General features: G+C 40.5%; 1 protein-coding gene across 5 annotated transcripts in view; it reads right to left on the bottom strand.

Moving 5' to 3' along the window:
• The window catches only part of PPEF1 (protein phosphatase with EF-hand domain 1), a 133231-nt gene that overhangs the window by 100070 nt on the left and 13727 nt on the right, over positions 1 to 19434 (bottom strand). For 4 of the 5 annotated variants that reach the window (XM_007991188.3, XM_007991191.3, XM_073013855.1 and 1 more), the window contains exon 4: positions 15637 to 15804. In XM_007991188.3, the coding sequence (XP_007989379.2) occupies positions 15637 to 15682 (46 nt within the window). In that variant the 5' untranslated portion in view covers positions 15683 to 15804. Of the gene's footprint in view, positions 1 to 15636; positions 15881 to 19434 lie in introns of those variants that run through there. The other variant, XM_007991187.3, reaches the window with a different exon arrangement.

The raw sequence follows: 19434 nt of genomic DNA on the forward strand, positions 1-19434 counted from the left end.
AGTCCCTGGAACATAGCAGGAATAAATATTTGTTGAACGAATGAAATTACTGTTTAGTTAAGACTTTGTGTCTTACATTTCTCTTTGTGCTGGCTGGTAGAGTCTTTATGTTTGGTTTGGTTTTGGTTTTTAAATAGGAGTTTATTTGACAGATAGTTCTTCAAACAAGACATTTCATATTCAGAATGATAAGGTATTTAAAGACTCTCTGCTTTTGAAATTCTTCTGGCAGAGGCCTCCTGAGGAAGCAGCAGGATAAGCGAATACTTAATGTACCTTTAAGGGGCCTGGCATCCAGGCAAGAAGAGACCCAGGCACAAGTGTGACACAGCTGATTAAAATGAATTCGAATGAACTGGAAAGAAAATGAATCCTCTAATAGCAAAAGGCTTTAAGCGAAGAGGAGAAGCATCTATAACCTCAGCTGTTCAAAGCATGATGAGAAGGGGGTATGGCTGAACTCTGGCCTAGGACCACAGTCTTCATTACTGTTATTTTTGTTTACAGATATTCTATATCTGCCATCTGCCAGAATGTGCGGCTGTCCCAGTGAGACTTCTAACTTCACTGGAAAATCAGCTCAAAGCACATGCCCAGTGAACATGAGATGTACACAAAGCCTGCTTCTTGGGCAGCAAGCAAGGCAGAGACCTCATGAGGCTCGCTCAGCCACAAACTCCGGCAGCCCTGCAGAGCAAGGCCACAACACAGAGGCCTTGTCCCTGGGGGACACTTTTCTGAAACAAGAGAGTAAAGCGTGAAGTCTGAAAGAGATCATAATTGTGTCATTCTCAGGAACCTCTGGCCTTCCAGTGAGACAAGAGCGAGAATAACAGGTCATTTCTACAACATTTTATATACTCACTCTCCCACCCACCAACCCCATCCACACGGGTTAATAAAAATAAGTTCTGACTTTGTCATTGGGATACTTCCATTTGGGCCCTGACTTACCCAGTTGCCAGCTATGTAACCTCAGGCAAATCAGCCAACCTCCGCGGTCCTCAGTTTCTCATGTAAACAATGAGAACTTTGGATTGTGTGATCTCTAAGATTCTTTCCAGTGACCAAATACTCTAACTCATCCATCTACTTGTTTTTAGTGCCATTGCTGCAGCCCACCTATCACTGTACATAGAAAAGCTGAAAATAACCATCCAAGGACACAATAGGATGCGCAAAACTGAACACTCATACCAGAAACTTCTGGACAAAGAAGACAAATACTAAAGGCTACTTGAAAATCAATCAATCAATCGGAATCATCCCTGTAGAAAAATACAAGTTACTAATATCTTTGGCTTTCCCATCAAGGAATTGTAGCCAAAGTTTGCTAGCAATCAGTTTGGGAACATTAAACATTTCACATATTAATTTTTTAATTGCCTAAAATATGACTAAGGTGTATGATCTGTTAACTGGTTCAAGTGACAGCCAACAAAAGATGGAGGAAAGATGGATGGGGAAGAAAGGGAAGACAAGAGAAGGCTGGCTCAGACTTCACCACCACGCAGTATATCCATGTAACAAAAATGCACTTGTATTCCCAAAATCTAAATAAAACTGGAGGCTGGGAGATAGAGAGATACATGGGAAGTATCTAAGGATCAGAGGTTTCAAAGAAGATCAAGCAATCAGAGAATAGGATGATAATCATGAAGATTCCAGAAGTGGGGCTTTTCCAGGTGACCACGGGGCCAGTAAATGGGAGTGAGCAGCTGAAGTTGAGGAGATGAGGGAGTTGCTGGGGCTCAGGAGATCAAGGAACTCAGACACCAAAGCATTTGGGGTTTATTCACGTGTACAGTGAAGATACCCAGTATGAGGCTCAGAGTGGCTGGAAAGTCTTCAATGAATGAAGTTGGTAGATGGCAAAAACAAGAAAGGGCTAAAAAATGGTACTACCAAAGGACATAAGCCTAGGTTGCCACCACTACAAACTTGGTAAATTTATCTCAGGATGTACAGGATTAGGATTTTTTTCTTTTGAAAAAAAATTTTTTTTTGAGATGGAGCCTCACTCTGTCACCCAGGCTGGAGTGCAGTGGTGAGATCTCGGCTCACTGCAACCTCCACCTCCTGGGTTCAAGCAATTCTCCTGTCTCAGTCTCCCAAGTAGCTGAGATTACAGGTGCACGCCACCACACCTGGCTAATTTTTGTATTTTTAGTAGAGACGGAGTTTCATCATGTTAGCCAGGCTGGTCTCGAACTCCTGACCTCAAGGTGATCCGCCCATCTCAGCTTCCCAAAGTGCTGGGATTACAGGCGTGAGCCACTGCGCCCAGCTGAAATATTTTCAAATGTATGAAAAAGTAACGATAGTATAATTGTTAATAACTAGTCTCTCTCTCTCTCCACATACCATCGTCATTTCTTCAGTCTCCTTTATTCTAGAACAATTCCTCTGTCTTTCTCTTCAATGACACTGAAATTTTCAAACAGTACAGGCCAGTTGATTGTAAAACATCCCTCAATCTGGATCTGTCTGCTCTTTTCCTCGCGATGAGATTCAGGTTATGTATTTTGGCAGGATAAGTGGTATGTCTTTCTCAGTGCATTAGGATATCAGGAGGTGCTCATCTGTCTCATTATCACTGATGTGAACTTGGATCACTTGGGTAAGGTGGTGTCCATGTGAACTTCTCTACTGTGGAAGTGTTTTCCTCTTTACAATTAATAAAGTTTGCAGGAACATGCTTTGAGGCTGTGTATATATTCTGTTCTCCAAAATATCCATTGATGATTTTTGCTTAAATCAATTATTTCTATGGTGGTTGCAAAACACTGATTTTTGAACTCATTCCTTCTACATTTATTAGGATTAGAATTTACAAATGGCCCATTTAAAGCCCTATTTGATTCAACAGGGCAATGGAACAACATGAAGATGACATAAAGCCAGCTCATGAAAGATTCCATAAGAGTTGTCATCCTTGGACTAGGTGCAGTGGCTCATGACTTTAATCCTAGTACTTTGGGAGGCCGAGGCGGGCAGATCTCTTGAGCCTAGGAGTTCGAGACCAGCCTGGGAAATGCAGTGAAACCCCATCTCTACAAAAACTATAAAAATTAACCGGGTGTGGTGGCACACACCTGTAGTCCCAGCTACTTGGGAGGTTGAGGTGGGAGGATCACTTGAGCCTAGGCGGTTGAGGCTGCAGTGAGCCTTGAGGGTGCCACTGCACTCCAGCCTGGGTGACAGAGTGAGACCCTGTGTCAAAAAAGAAAAAAAAAAAGATGAGTTGTAATCCTTGACTATATCATTAGTTCAGGAAAATGTGATGCTTCATCTATGCCATATCAAAATAATAGGCCAACTCAATAAAAGACTCAGACCAAGAGAACAGTTTACAAGTAACTGTTACCTCCCTACCATACTACGTTTTGCCAATTTTCCAAAAGAATCATTATTATGAAGATATTAATTTTTAAAAACTATTGTATTCTTATATAAAAGATATTTTGCTATATAAAAGAATTCCTATCATTTTAAATTATTAAAATAGTCTGTCATAGGAAATGTGTTCTATTCAATAATTCAATAATAACCTTTAATCCTCACTCAGGAAATAATATCTTGACTGCAATTCTGTTTTATGTCTCCCTTGTTATTAATTACTAATCTGTGTTATATTGCCACGTTCGTTCATCCAAGGTCAAATACGATCCGCATTAAATTTTTGTCTTTTGCAGCTGCTAAAAGCTAATGAAATATAAAGTCATAATCATATAAGAAAAGTGTTCTGAATATGGGAAATAACTGGCAATTGGGGCTGAGGGATTGTCCTTTCTTGCACTTAGTTGAAATAGGTCTCTCTGTAACAAGATTTTCTAACAATTAACATGACCCAACTACAAAGCTGGCTTCTTTGTGAATTTCCTAGTAAAGCTGGAAGCCAGTAAAAATCATTTAAACAAAGAGGTGGTTCTGCTCTCTTTGGGTTTTGTGTTGTGTTGTGTGTGTGTTGTGTGTGTGTGTTTGTTTTTTCTTTTTTGAGACAACGTCTTGCTCTGTTGCCCAGGCTGGAGTGCAGTGGTACAATCATGGTTCACTGCAGCCTCCACCTCCTGGGCTCAAGCGATCCTCCTGCCTCAGCCTCCTATGTAGCTGGGACTACAGGTGTGAGTCACCATGTCTAGCTATTTTTTCCCCCTTTGATAGAGACGGGGTCTTGCTATGTTGCCCAGGCTGGTTTCAAACTCCTAGCCTCAAGTGATCCTCCTGCCTCAGCCTCCCAAAGTGCTGGGATTACAGACATGGCTACTACACCTGACCTTTTTGCCTTCTAAAGGTTCACAATTCTAAAATGGTATCTAAATAGCCCCTACCAGAGTCTCAAAATACTTGAAATTTTTAAAGCAAAGGTAAATTAATCACACAGCAAAGAAAAAGATAAAGATGTATTTAATTGGTGTAAAGAATAAAAAGGTTGTTGGGATGGGTTTGTTTTGTCTGCTTCACACAGGCATTAAATGTGTTTGTAGTACCAATCCTATACAAACCTCCGGGCCAACACATTATCATATCAAACGGTGACTATTACCTAAGAATTGTTAGTGAGAGGAATCATGATTTCAGATGAAGAAAATGGTCTTCTTTTACAAAGAAAAGTACTTTTTAAAAATGATTCCCAATGAAACAGGGATTAGAGCATATAATGTGGGCTGAAAATAAAGATTTGGAGTCTTGCCACACTGATGTCAAAGCCATGGAGTAGATAAAGCATCCAAGGAGAGTGTTAGAGTGACAAGATCAGAGAGCCAAGGGAGAACCCAGAGGAGCCCCAACATTTAAAAGCCAGGAGAAAGTGAGTCCCCATAAATAGTTCATGCAGAGACCTAAAAGAAAAACCAGGAGAATGTGTTGCCCCTGAAGCCAAGGGCAATGAGTGGTAAGAAGGGAGTGGGCAGGAGTGCCAAAGACTGCCAGGAAGTGAGAAAATGGAGCACTGAAAATGCTCCATTGGACTTCGAGGTCATTCAAGAACCTGTCAGATCATCTTCCCTGGGCTGGGATCAATGAGGAGGTAGGAGATAGCGGAACAAATGCCCCCTTAAGGAGCGAGCTTGAAGGGGAGGAGAGAGATGAGAGGAACTGGAGGGGACAAGAGGGCCAGAGAAGGCTTATTTTAAAGGGTAGGAAAGAACAGTTACAAAGGGCAATTTTGGACAACTGGGAAATTCTGAATATGGACAATGTGTTAGATAATGTTACGCTATCAATGTTAAATTTCTTCAGGGTGATCTAGTATTATAGTTATATAAGAGAATATCCCTCTCTTAGGAGATGCATGCTGAAGTACATACAGGTTAATTCCATGTCTACAGCTTATTTTCAAATTATTTCAAACGGGTGTTTATATACTACTCTTTCATCTTCTCTGTAGGTTTGCAATTTTCAAAAATATTTGGGGAGGAAAACAAAAGCAAAACAAAATGGCTTGAGAAATATATATATATATATATATATATCCAAACCAAAAAAAAAAAAAAAAGGAAAATGGAAAAAAAGAGGAAAGTCACTGAGCATGTCAAGATGCTGATGGGCAACAGCTAGGGGAATGAGCAGGAGAGGCAGAAGGAAAATCAATGCCCTCCCCTACCTACTCCTCCCACAGCTACAGAGCATAGGGATAGTCTTGGAGGGACAATGGACTTGAAAGAGCAGCTTCTCTGTCTGCAGTTCATTGAGGAGGAAAATGAGGGCGGTCCGAGTTCACAGGGATTTTCAATATACCCTTTCGTGCCAGTAAAGACTGCTTGATGGCTACAATAACCTAGAACCCGCTGACAAACAATAGCAAGAATGGCAAGAGGCTCTCTAAACTTGGAGAAAATTCTTTAGGGAACACCAAAGATGAAAGATTTTCATTTGTTATTTTTCCATGAAGATCTCAAACTGAAATATACATCCCAGTAAAGGACTTCAAACTGGGAGTAAGGAGGTGGGGATGGATGGAGAGCCGGGAGGGGGGCTCTCAAGCAGCTGTGAATGGCTTGATTGGTCGATTTTTAACCAGCTAAATTAAGTAGATGTTTTACCAAGAATTAAAGAAATATTGGCCGGGCGCGGTGGCTCAAGCCTGTAATCCCAGCACTTTGGGAGGCCGAGGCGGGCGGATCACGAGGTCAGGAGATCGAGACCATCCTGGCTAACACGGTGAAACCCCGTCTCTACTAAAAAAAATACAAAAAACTAGCCGGGCGAGGTGGCGGGCGCCTGTAGTCCCAGCTACTCGGGAGGCTGAGGCAGGAGAATGGCGTGAACCCGGGAGGCGGAGCTTGCAGTGAGCCGAGATCGGGCCACTGCACTCCAGCCTGGGCGGCAGAGTGAGACTCTGTCTCAAAAAAAAAAAAAAAAAAAAGAATTAAAGAAATATTTAGTTTGCTATTTAGTATTTTTAAAGTTTTTTTTCCATATAAAATAAAGAATGAGTACTTTCGAAAGCAACAATTTCCATTAGAGAAACTTCTATTTGTCACAGCTTAAGCATCAAACCACAAAGCCAAAAAAGCACGACTGTCTTTGTCAGCCTCTTAGCACTTACAGAAATTGAATAAATACATTTCTAAGTGGTCTCAAGGGAAGAAATAAAATATATCAGTGTTTCCAAAGTGCTCCATGGGAGCAAAAAGGCAATAGATTATTAATTGAAACGCCATTAACATAAAATTTTAAGTGTCAAGTGAAATTCAGGAGAATGAAATTGCAATGTTTAATTTCTGTTATGTGGATAAATTCCAATTCTCCAAGTCAGGGTAGCATATCAGAAGGGCCATGAACTTTGGAATCTGCCAGATCTGGTTCCAATTCAGGCTCTGCCACCCATGAGTGTGTAACTTGGGGCAGTTAAGTCTCACTTTCCTCATTTATAAAACAAGGGAGACTAATCAAAGCTTTCTCTGAGAGTTTTGGTGAGAAATAATGAGAGTAGTAGGCACTCAATAAATGATAGCTATTATTAGTACTCTCTTACCTGTTACATATCACAAAAGAAATAAAATAACAATGACAATATAAAATTGATGTTACTTTTTTTTTTTTTTTGAGATGGAGTTTCACTCTGTTGCCCAGGCTAGAGTGCAGTGGCACGATCTTGGCTCACTGCAACCTATCTGCCTCCCAGGTTCAGGCAATTCTCCTGCCTCAGCCTCCTGAGTAACTGGGATTATAGGCATGCGCCATCAAGCCTGGCTAATTTTTGTATTTTTTAGTAGAGACAGGGTCTTACCATGTTGGCCTGGCTGGTCTTGAACTCCTGACCTCAAGTGATCCACCCACCTCAGCCTCTCAAAGTGCTGGGATTACAGGTGCGAGCCACCGTGCCTGGTCTTTTTTTTTTTTTTTTTTTTTTTTAAGCGTCAGGGTCTCACTCGGTGGTGGTCCTGGCTGGAGTGCAGTGGCATAATCATAGCTCACTGTAACCTCAAACTCCTGGGCTCAAGTGATTTGCCCACCTCCCAAAGTGCTGGGATTACAGGTGTGAGTTACTGAGCCTGGCCCGATGCTACTTCTCTACATGGAAGGGGGATAGAGCACAAGAAAGGGAATAGCCTTGATTTTACATGTAGGTTATGCTTTCTCAAACTGCCATGATACTCCAGAGGCAGAGTACTGTGGTCAGGTGGAATGACCTAGCAGGACAAAAAACCCTTAACACTAGTCAGACCAGTGGAAACAGGAATCAAGCACGAGTCTTGGCTCTGTGACTTGCTATGTTCCCTTGAGGAAATCACTTTGCCTTTCAAAGCTCATTTCCTTTTCTGCAAACTGAGAACAACCCTTCAAAAGGCTGTGAGGATCAAACGTATGTTACAGGGCCTAGCCAACTTGAAAAGCACTATGCAAATACAAGGTACTGTATACAAGTAAATTTAATTAAAGCTAGCTTCTGAAGCAGCAACATTCAGAGGTGGCATAAAATGGTGTGATGGGTGACAGCAAAAAATACTTTGTCGTCAAAACTCCTTGAATTCAAACCCCAACTCTACCAGCTGTAAGCTGCATAAACTTACCAAGTAGGCCGGGCGTGGTGGCTCATGCCTGTAATCCTAGCACTTTGGGAGGCTGAGGTGAGCGAATCACGAGGTCAGGAGTTCAAGACCAGCCTGGCCAACATGGTGAAACTTTGTCTCTACTAGAAATACAAAAAATTAGCTAGGCGTAGTGGTGGGCACCTGTAATCCCAGCTACTCAGGAGGCTGAGGCAGGAGAATCACTTGAACCTGGGAGGTGGAGGTTGCAGTGAGCTGAGATCACGCCACCGCACTCCAGCCCAGGTGACAGAGTGAGACTCAGTCTCAAAAAAAAAAAAAAAAAACTCACCAAGTACCACACTGAGCATGAGCTGCTTCCACTATACAAACAGGAATAATAACCCTTTATTCAGGCTTATTACAAGGATTAAATAAAATATATATAGATGATGCTGAACACTCTTTGGAATATGGTTAGTAATCAGGAAATAATACCTGTCATTTTCTATCAAGAGCTTTCAAAATATTTATAGCCCTTGACATGGTAATTTCATATCTAATCACCAGAATATAGAAATAATCCAAAATAAGGAAAAGGCTTTGCACAAAGAAATTCTTCAAAGTGTTATTTATATTAGTATTAAAAGGTCCAATATTTGAAGAATAATTAAGCATATTATGGCCTATTCACCAAATAAAATATTTAGCAATGACTAAAATGATATTTGCAAAGCATTCATAACAACTTGAGAGATGTTTACATAACATTTTAGTGCTAAAAGTGAGGCTACAAAAAACTAACATTTAGGATGATCAGAAATCTATACTATACAAAAAATACGTTGAAGGAAACTATCAGAATGTTGTCATTATCTCTGGGTAGTGGAATGATGAGGGAGTATTCATTATTTCCAATTGCTTTTCTGTATTTTTTCCAAATTTCTGAATGAGAGAAAATTTTATGCATACAATGTTTGTCTATGAAAAAATGTAAGTAAACATCATTGCATCAGCTTTCAGCAGATTTGTTATTATGAACTCATAATAAACCTTGATTGGCATATCCAACAAAAGATAAAAGAAGAAAAAGAATTTTCAATGGCTATTCTGGATGCACTCCATACGGGTTTGCCCTGCCCCATAAGGAGCAGTGGAGCCATAAAAAAAAAAAAAAAAAAAAGAATCTTAAGGGAATACTCTGAACAAGTATATGTTAACAAATTAGATAATGTAGATGAAATGGACAAATTCCTAGAACTACCACAAATGATTCAAGAAGGAATAGAAAATCTAAATAGTCATATAACAAGAGACAGAATAAGTAATCAAAAAAACTACACACAAAGAAAATCTCATGCCCAGATAGCTTCACTGATGAATTCTACCAAATATTTAAAGAATTAATACCAATTCTTCATAAACTCTTCCAAAAAATGGAAGAGAAAGGAACATTTTCCAACTCATTCTATGAGGCCAATATTACCCTGACAGTGAAATCAGACAAAGATATCACAAGAAAACTATAGATCAATATCTCTTATGAATATAGATGCAAAATTCTTCGACAAAATACCAACAAACTGAATTCAGCAACACATGAAAAGTATTATACACCATGACCAAGGGGATTTATCCTAGGAATGCGAAGTTGGTTTAACATCAATTAACACAATATGCCATTTAATTGACATTATATGCCATATCATAAAATAAAGGACAAAAACCACATGATCATCTCAATACATGCAGAGAAAGCATTTGACGAAATTAAACATCACTTTGTAATAATAAAAAATCAATAAACTAGGAATAGGAGTGTGTTTTCTCAACCTGAGAAAGAGCATCTATGAAAAAGACACAGCCGATATAAGACTTACTGGTGAAAGACCGAATGCTTCTCCCTTAAGATCAGGAACAAGACAAGGATGGCTAGTCTTGCATTTCTATTTGACATTGTAGTGGAGGCAAGAAAACGAAACAAAAGGCATTGGAAAGAAACAAGTAAAACTATATTTGCAGATGACCTGATTTGTAAATAAAAATTTCTAAAATATCCACTAAAAACCTATTAAAGCTAATAAATGAGTTCAGCAAAGTATACAAGACCAATATACAAAAATCAGTTTTTAAACATTTACAATAAACAATCCAAAAATGAAATTAATTAAAATCCATGTATAATATCAAAAAGAATAAAAAACCTAGGTTAAATTTAACAAAAGAAGTGTAAAACTTATACTCTGAACACTACAAGACAGTGGTGAAAGAAATTAAAGATCTAAATAGATGAAAAGACACCCCATGTTCAAGGATCAGATTATTTAATTGTTAAGATAGCAATACTCCCCAAATTGATCTACAGATTCAACACAACCCCTGTCAATATTCCACTTGGCTTGAGACATTGACACATTGATTCTAAAATTCATATGGATATGTAAGGGACCCAGAATAGCCAAAATAATCTTGAAAAAGAGAAAGTTGAAGGATTCATACTTCCCAATTTCAAAACTTTATTTAAAAAAAACTATAGTAGGCCTGGCGCAGTGGCTCACACCTGTAAACCCAGCACTTTGGGAGGCCAAGGCGGGTGGATCATGAGGTCAGGAGTTCAAGACCAGCCTGGTCAACATGGTGAAACCCCATCTCTATCAAAAATACAAAAATTAGGCCGGGCGCGGTGGCTCACGCCTGTAATCCCAGCACTTTGGGAGGCCGAGGCGGGTGGATCACGAGGTCGGGAGATTGAGACCATCCTGGCTAACACAGTGAAACCCCGTCTCTACTAAAAATACAAAAAATTAGCCGGGCGAAGTGGCGGGCGCCTGTAGTCCCAGCTACTCGGAGGCTGAGGCAGGAGAATGGCGTGAACCCGGGAGGCGGAGCTTGCAGTGAGCCGAGATCGCGCCACTGCACTCCAGCCTGGGCGACAAAGCGAGACTCCGTCTCAAAAAAAAAAAAAAAAAAAAAAAAAAAAAATTAGCCAGGCATGGTGGTTTGTGCCTGTAATCCCAGCTACCCCAGAGGCTGAGGCAGGAGAATCGCTTGAACCTGGGAGGCAGAGGTTACAGTGAGCTGAGATCACGCCATTGCACTCCAGCCTGGGCGACAAGAGTAAGACTCCTTCTCAAAAAAAAAAAAAAAAAAAAAAAGCTATAGTAATCCAGACACTGGTACCAGCATAAGAAAGACATACAGACCATTGGAATAGAATTGAGAGCCCAGAAATAAACAACATTTATGGTCAGTTGATTTTTGACAATGGTGCTAAGAGGATTCAATGGGGAAAAACAATCTTTTCAACAAATGGTGCTGAGACAACTGGATATCCACATGCAAAAAATGAATTTGTACTCTTACCTTACACCATATGTGAAAACCAGCAACTCAAAATGGTTCAAATGCCTAAATGTAAGAGCTAAAACTACAAAACTGTTTTTTTGGTCTTTAAAAATACATATATTTAGGGGGTAGGAGTGCAATTTTGTTACATGTATAATGAAGTCTGGGCTTTTAGTGTAACCATTACCCAAGTCACATACATTATACTCATTAGGTAATTTCTCATACCTCAACCCCCTCCCACCCTCCCAGCTTTCTGAGTCTCCAGTGTCCATTATTCTATTCTGGATGCCCATGTGTACACATTATTTAGTTCCCACTTATAAGTGAGAACATGGGGTATTTGACTTTCTGGTTTTGAGTAATTTCACTTAGGATAATGGCTTCTTGGTCCATCCATGTTTCTGCAAAAGACATGATTTCATTCTTTTTTATGGCTGAGTAGTATTCCATGGCATATATATATATGCACACACACACATATATACATATGTGTATATACACACACACACAATATATATATATATACACACACACACATACATATACATATACCCCACATTTTCTTTATCCAATCATCCACTGAAAGACACTTATGGTGATTCCATATCTCTGCTATTGTGAACAGTGCTGTCAGGGTAAACATAAGAGTGCAGGTATCTATTCGATATAATGACTTCCTTTGGGTAGACTCTGTGGTGGGATTGCTGGATGAAATGGTAGTTTGGTAGTTCTATTTTTAGTTCTTTGAGAAATCTCCATGTTTTCCACAGAGGTTGTACTAATTTACATTCCCACCAGCAGTGATAAACATTCCCTTTTCCCTACATCCTCGCCTACATCGCTTGTTTTTTGACTTTTTAGTAATAGCCATTCTGACTGGTATGTAAGATGGTATCTCATTATGTTTTCAATTTGCATTTATCTGATGATTAGTGATGTTGAGCATTTTTTCCATATGTTTTTTGGCCATTTGTATGCTTTCTTTTGAAAAGTGTCTGGCTCAAGCCTGTAGTCCCAGCACTTTGGGAGGCCGAGATGGGCAGATCACAAGGTCAGGAGATCGAGACCCTCCTGGCTAACACGGTGAAACCCCGTCTCTACTAAAAAATACAAAAAACTAGCCGGGCGAGGTGGCGGGCGCCTGTAGTCCCAGCTACTTGAGAGGCTGAGGCAGGAGAATGGCGTAAACCAGGGAGGCGGAGGTTGCAGTGAGCTGAGATCCAGCCACTGTGCTCCAGCCTGGGCAACAGAGCGAGACTCCGTCTCAAAAAAAAAAAAAAAAAAAAAAAAAGTGTCTGTTCGTGATCTTTGCCCACTTTTTTATTTTATTTATTTATTTTTTTTCTTGTTGAGTTGTTACAAAACTCTTAAAGTAAGACATGAGCATAAATCTCTTTGGATTCGGGAATGGATTCTTAGATATGACACCAAAAGCACAAGCAACCAAAGAAAAAAATAAAGTGAACTTCATCAAAATTAAAAACTTTTGGCTGGGCACAGTGGCTCACGTCTGTAATCCCTGCACTTTGGGAGGCCTAGGTGGGCGGATCACGAGGACAGGAGATCGAGACCATCCTGGCCAACATGGTGAAACCCCGTCTCTACTAAAAATACAAAAAATTAGCCGGGCGAGGTGGCGGGCGCCTATAGTCCCAGCTACTCCGGAGGCTGAGGCAGGAGAATGGCGTGAACCCGGGAGGCGAAGCTTGCAGTGAGCCAAGATCGCGCCACTGCACTCCAGCCTGGGCGACAGAGTGAGACTCCACCTCAAAAAAAAAAAAAAACTTTTGTGCTTCAAAGAACACCATTAAGAAAGTATGAAGAGAATCCAATGAATGAGAGAAAATATTTGCAAATCACATATTTGATAGGAAACTTGTATTTAGAATATATAAATATCTCTTACAACAAAATAATATAAAAAATAAATAATTCAATTAAAAATGGATACATGATCTGAATAGATATTTCTCCAAAGAAGATATACTAATAGCCAATAAACACATGAAAAGATGCTCAATGTCAGTAGTCATTACAGAAATACAAATGCAAACCACGGTGAGATACCACTTCATACCCACTAGGATGACTATAATCAAAAGGACAGACAATAACAACTATTGCTGAAAATGTGGAGAAAGTGAAACCCTTATACACTGCTGGTAGGAATGTAGAATGGCGCAGTCACTTGGGAAAACAGCTTGGAAATTTCTCAAAATGTTAAACATAAAACTACCATATGACCCAGCAATTCCACTTCTAGGTATATACCCAAGAGAATGGAAAACGTATGTTCACAGCAGCATTGTTCATAACAATAAAAAAGATGAAACAGATCGGGAGCAGTGGCTCACGCCTGTAATCCCAGCACTTTGGGAGGCCCAGGTGGCGAATCACCTGAGGTCAGGAGTTCGAGACCAGCCTGGCCAACATGGTAAAACCCCATCTCTATCAAAAATACAAAACTTAGCCAGGCGTGGTGGTGTGTGCCTGTAGTCCCAGCTACTCCAGAGGCTGAGGCAGGAGAATCGCTTGAACCCGGGAGGTGGAGGTTGCAGCGAGCAGAGATCGCACCACTGCACTCCAGCCTGGGTGACAGAGCAAGACTCTGTCTCAAAAAAAAAAAAAAAAAAAAGAAAAAAAAAAAGCTGAAACAATCCAAATGTCTATCAATTGATGAATGGATAAATACAATGTGGCATATTCATACAATGAAATATTATTCCGCAATAAAAAGGAATAAAGTACTGATACATGCTACAACATGGACAAAGCCAGACATAAAAGGTCACACAATGTATGACTCCATTTACATGAAATGTCCAGAATAGATAAATCCGTAGAGACTGAATGCAGATTTGTGGTTGCCAGGGGCTGAGAGGAGAGAGAAAGTGCTTAATGGATAAGGGGTTTTACTCTGGAGTGTCGGAAATGTCTCGGAAGTACATGGGGTTGTGCTTGCACGACACTGTGAACATACCAACTGCTACTGAGTTGTTCACTTGACAATGGCCAATTTCATGTTATATGAATTTCACCTCAATAAATCACAGGTATTTGGAAGAAAAAGCAATCCAAAAATCTAAGCTAACATTTCCACTTACATGCAATGTTTTAAAAGTTGAAAAGTATTTCAAAAAGAGAGAGAATTTGTTTTTACAAGTTGGACTTGGCTTTTTTTTTTTAACCTAAGAAATCTGGCTAAATTTAAAGAACTGTGAGTAATCCTAGATATAAAAAGATCATTTCTCTTTACTCTCAGCTAATAAATGTCTACTATAGTAGTAGAGTTCACATGGAGCTTTTGAAAGAGTTATTTCATGACATGCTTAAAGATTTGAAAGAGTTAGTATACCTCCTATGTCCCTTCCTACTTTCAGAGATGAGTTTCCTACATCATCAGCACAAGTCAGCTGGGTAGGAGAATAACATTTGATTCCCAAAGGAAAACATCCCACGCTAATTAGTATAGCGCACTCTGCATCCTAAACTCTCCATCTTAAACCTGAATAAACTTCCAAAGGCAAGATGTGGGATAGAAGTTGGGGAAATTACCTATAACCTAGACATCAAAGAAGTGGAGTTTAAGAGCAAATTACTCATACTGATTGTCCCAGCTTATTTACTTGTTTTTATTTTAATTCGCTTGTTGGAAACTCTATCCCTAAACGCTCAAGTTTGTTTCAACTAGATGCCAATAGCCATGAGAAAGAACCTCAGTACAAAATAAACAAAGTGAATATTTAAGCTTCTAATTATACGGGGGTAGAGAAAGGCATGCCATCTATTTAGAAACAATACACCTTTTTTTGGAAACAGATGATCTAGCATTCTCCCAATTCTCCTAGAATATTTTTAAAACATGAGGCAAATCTCATGACGTTCTGTGTTGAATAGATATAGAAATATTGTGATCATTGAGTTATAAAATCCAATAAAAATTCAATGATGCTACTAAATGTCACAAAAGTAGGGATATAGCTATTTATAAAAGTATTGAAGAAATACACATAAATTACACTGTCTTTCTTGTTCCCTGACACTGAGTTTTAAATTGAGATTTTATATTGGTACATTATCGACTGAAATTAAATCAATCATAAAATATCTCTAAGACAATACTTTATAGTACTTCATAAATTCAAAGCTACATCTTCCTAAATGTAGTTTCCTATGCTCCTCTAATGATGCCTTGTGCAAATCACACAGGGCAGCTTGAGCATCGTGGGAGTAAATGAGAAAGGGGGAGAGGGTGAGGCCAGTTCATTTTCCCCTTTTCATTCATAACCACAGGCACATTCCAAGTACTCACATGTCTCAGATTTCCTGGTTTTCGTTGAAGAACTGCTGCATCCCATGACTTCTATCTAAATCATATGTGTTCATGAATTCAACTTCTGATTTTAAGACAGAGTGTGAAAAGTCCCTCCCTTTAAGCTGCGAGGAACCACTCTTAGCCGATCCTCTTCAGTTATAGATCCTAATGAGGAACACACAGGAGGGAGGGAAGGAAACCGCCAGTTAACCACATGGTAGCTGAGGGGCTGCTCAGCAGGATTCATTTTATGCTTCTTCTGAATCGCTGTTCATCATGTGATGTGGAAAGTGATCAGACATAATCTAATCCTGGCTTATTTTCCAAAACACAGCAGCAGCTACAGAGCAGCTATAGGCTGCTTCTCTGCTAGACATAAATGAGTTTCTCCATGTCTAGGTCACATCCAGCTCTGTATAAAATAGAGCATTCAAAATGAAAAGAAGAATTGAAATACGACAGTGTACGATTTTCTAATTTAAATACGGGGAATGGGATGTGGAGGAGCTGACATAATTAACGGTTTTGGCTTTCAGCTCAAAGTAATTCAACCTATCTAGGCTTTTAAAAACACAAATTGGAAGTTGACTATGAGACAAAAACAACATATTTAAACAGCTATGCTGAAATTCAAAGTGAGTTCTTTGACAGTATTTCTCGGAATAAGTTGGGAACATTTGTTTTATTTAAAAAAAAAAAAAAAAAAAGGAGGCAGCCGGTCGTGGTGGCTCATACCCGTAATCCCAGCACTTTGGGAGGCTGAGGCAGGCGGATTACGAGGTCAAGCGTTTGAGACCAGCCTGGCCAACACAGTGAAACTCTGTCTCTACTAAAAATACCAAAATTAGTCGGGCATGGTGGCGCATATCTATAGTCCCAGCTACTCGGGAGGCTGAGGCAGGAGAATCGCTTGAACCCAGGAAGTGGAGGTTGCAGTGAGCCGAGATGGCGCCACTGCACTCCAGCCTGGGCGACAGAGCAAGACTCCATCTCAAAAAAAAAAAAAAAAAAAAGGGAGACTCGAAACCTCCCCCCAAATTGAGGAATCGTAATCTGTGAGAGTGCCCTTTTATTTATTATTTGAGATGGAGTCTCGCTCTGTCACTCAGACTGGAGTACAGTGGTGTGATCACGGCTCACTACAGCCTCGACCTCCCAGGCTCAGGTGATTCTCCTGCCTCAGCCTCACTAGTAGCTGGGATTACAGGCATGTGCCACCACACCTGGCTAATTTTTGTATTTTTAGTAGAGATGGGGTTTTGCTGTGTTGGCCAGGATGGTCTCGAACTCCTGACCTCAGGTGATCCACCTGCCTCGGCCTCCCAAAGTGCTGGGATTATAGGCATGCGCCACCATGCCCGGCCAAGAATGTCCTTTTAAACAAGCTCTCTGGGCACTGCTGAGGCCCCTCTGGAGTCTAACCTCGTGTTCTGTAGTCCTTCTCAGGAGCTTCCTGACTCCCATAATCATTTGATGGGAGTTTTCAACAAAATTCCTTTCCATATTATACTGTCACGTCACTTTTTAGGGTGATGTCTCCTTTATTTTGTGATGCTCCAAACCAACCTGATCTAATATATTTGCATTCTCTCTTTTTTTTTTTCCCCAGACAGGGTCTCACTCTGTCACCCAGGATGGAGTGTAGTGGCACAATCACGGCTCACTGCAGCCTTAACTTCCCAAGCATGTGCCGTGACACCCAGCTAATTTTATTTTTTTGTAGAGACAGGGTCTCCCTATGTTGCCGAGGCCAGTCTCAAACTCCTGGGCTCAAGTGATCCTCTGACCTGGTCCTCCCAAAGTGCTGGGATCACAGGTGTGAGCCATCTTGCCCAGCCCTTTCTGCATGTCTTGACAGGAACAAAGTCAGCGAACAACTGACATAGCTATCTTTCCATTAGTACTACACCAAAAGCTTCAAAATTTCAACTTGACTAAAGAAAGGGAAAACTAAAATAAGCAAAATATTTGAACTATGGCAATGTTTTGAAAATAACAATAAGCTTAATAAACAGATTTCCTGACCAGAGGTGAACCTGATTATTTTATGTATTGAATTAATTAGCCTTCCTAAACTTTGGGTTATTTCTAAATTTTTATTTATTTTTTGAGACAAGATCCTGCTCTGTCACCCAGGCTGGGTGATGCAACCATGAACCACTGCAGCCTCCACCTCTCAGCCTCAAGTGATTCTCCTACCTCAGCCACCTGAGCAGCTGGAACTACAGGCATGCACCACCGCTGCCCAGCTAATTTTTGTACTTTTTTGTAGACATGGGGTCTCACCATGTTGCCCAAGTTGGTCTCAAACTCCTGGCCTCAAGCAACGTGCCCACCTCAGCCTCCCAAAGTGATGGGATTACAGGCATGAGCCACCGTGCTTGGCTCTGTTTCCAAATTTGATAAGCATTTCTTTCGTGTCTTCCTTATCTACGTCATGGCTAAAGAACATTAACAAGGTCAGATCCAAGGGCAGGATGAGCCCTGCGGCATTCCACTCCAAACCATCCTCCAGGTTCACCAGAGATCCGTCACCTTCAGACTAGCTGAGTACATTTGTTCAGTTAGCTGGTAAACTCACCTATCATAACTCTCATTTATCTGTGAGACATCCTGGAGAATTTTACTAAATGTTTTAATAAAATGATGATATGTATGTATTTTGATACTTTGACATTCCAGCTTATTCCAGCAAAAGAAGAGAGAGGAAAGGAGGAGAAAAGGAAGGAAGGGCAGAGGAGGAAGGAAGGAAGGAAGGAAGGAAGGAAGGAAGGAAGGAAGGAAGGAAGGAAGGAAGGAAGGAAGGAAGGAAATCAATCTGGCAAGATTTTTAATAACAAAATCATAGAAGTTTAAAGGTGAGAGAGACCTTTAAAATTACCTAGTATTCACACAAAGTGCAAGGAAGTTAAACAACTTGTCCCATGTCATATAGACCTGTGGTTGTTATATTTCGTTGCACATGAGTGTCACCTGGGGAGCTTTTCAAACTCCCAGTACTCAGCCTGCACCTCATTAAGTCAGAATCTCTTGGGGTTTAAAAAATACTGATGCTCAAGAACCACCTCCAGAGAATTTGACGTAATTGGTACTGGGTGGGGGATTGGGCATCAAGATTTTTTTTTTTCCAGTTTTCTAGATTCTAATACACAGTAAAGTTTGACAATCTGTAATAGAGATGGTATTTTAGCAAACCCATGGTGCTGCATAGTGATGATCACATTTTCCTAGAAATACTTTGGCTCCATCTATTTCAAGCTGAATTTTTCCAGAGGTCGTGTCAGGCCAATGAGTCTGTAGCTTCTAGCATATACTCTTTTCTCATTTTTGAAATTGGGGCACTGTTCATCTAGGAATTCATCTAGTCCTGGTGACATTCTCCAGGTGCCTAGATCAGTGCTCTCCAACTTGAGTGCTCACAAGACGTATTGGGGGTGGGGGGATGCAGATTCCCAGGCTTTACCAACAATACTCAGATTCAAAAGTCCAGGGCCTTGGAATATGCATTTAAAGTGCACCACGCTAGGAACTTTGATGCAAGCAATCCCCATATCTCAGTTGGAGAACACTATTTTCCAACAGCATCCAAATCTCCCTTGGGCTTCGCTCCATCCTCATGCTATTTTTTCTACCCCTTTTTATGAAGACATAAGAATTGGGGCTGGGTGCAGTGGCTCTCACTCATAATCCTAGCACTTTGGGAGGCTGAGGCAGATGGATCCTTTGAGCCCAGGAGTTCGAGACCAGCCTGGGCATCATAGGGAGACCCCATCTCTACCAAAAAATACAAAAAAT

The sequence above is a fragment of the Chlorocebus sabaeus genome, chromosome X (genome assembly GCF_047675955.1).
Source record: "Chlorocebus sabaeus isolate Y175 chromosome X, mChlSab1.0.hap1, whole genome shotgun sequence".
Lineage (NCBI taxonomy): Eukaryota > Metazoa > Chordata > Mammalia > Primates > Cercopithecidae > Chlorocebus > Chlorocebus sabaeus.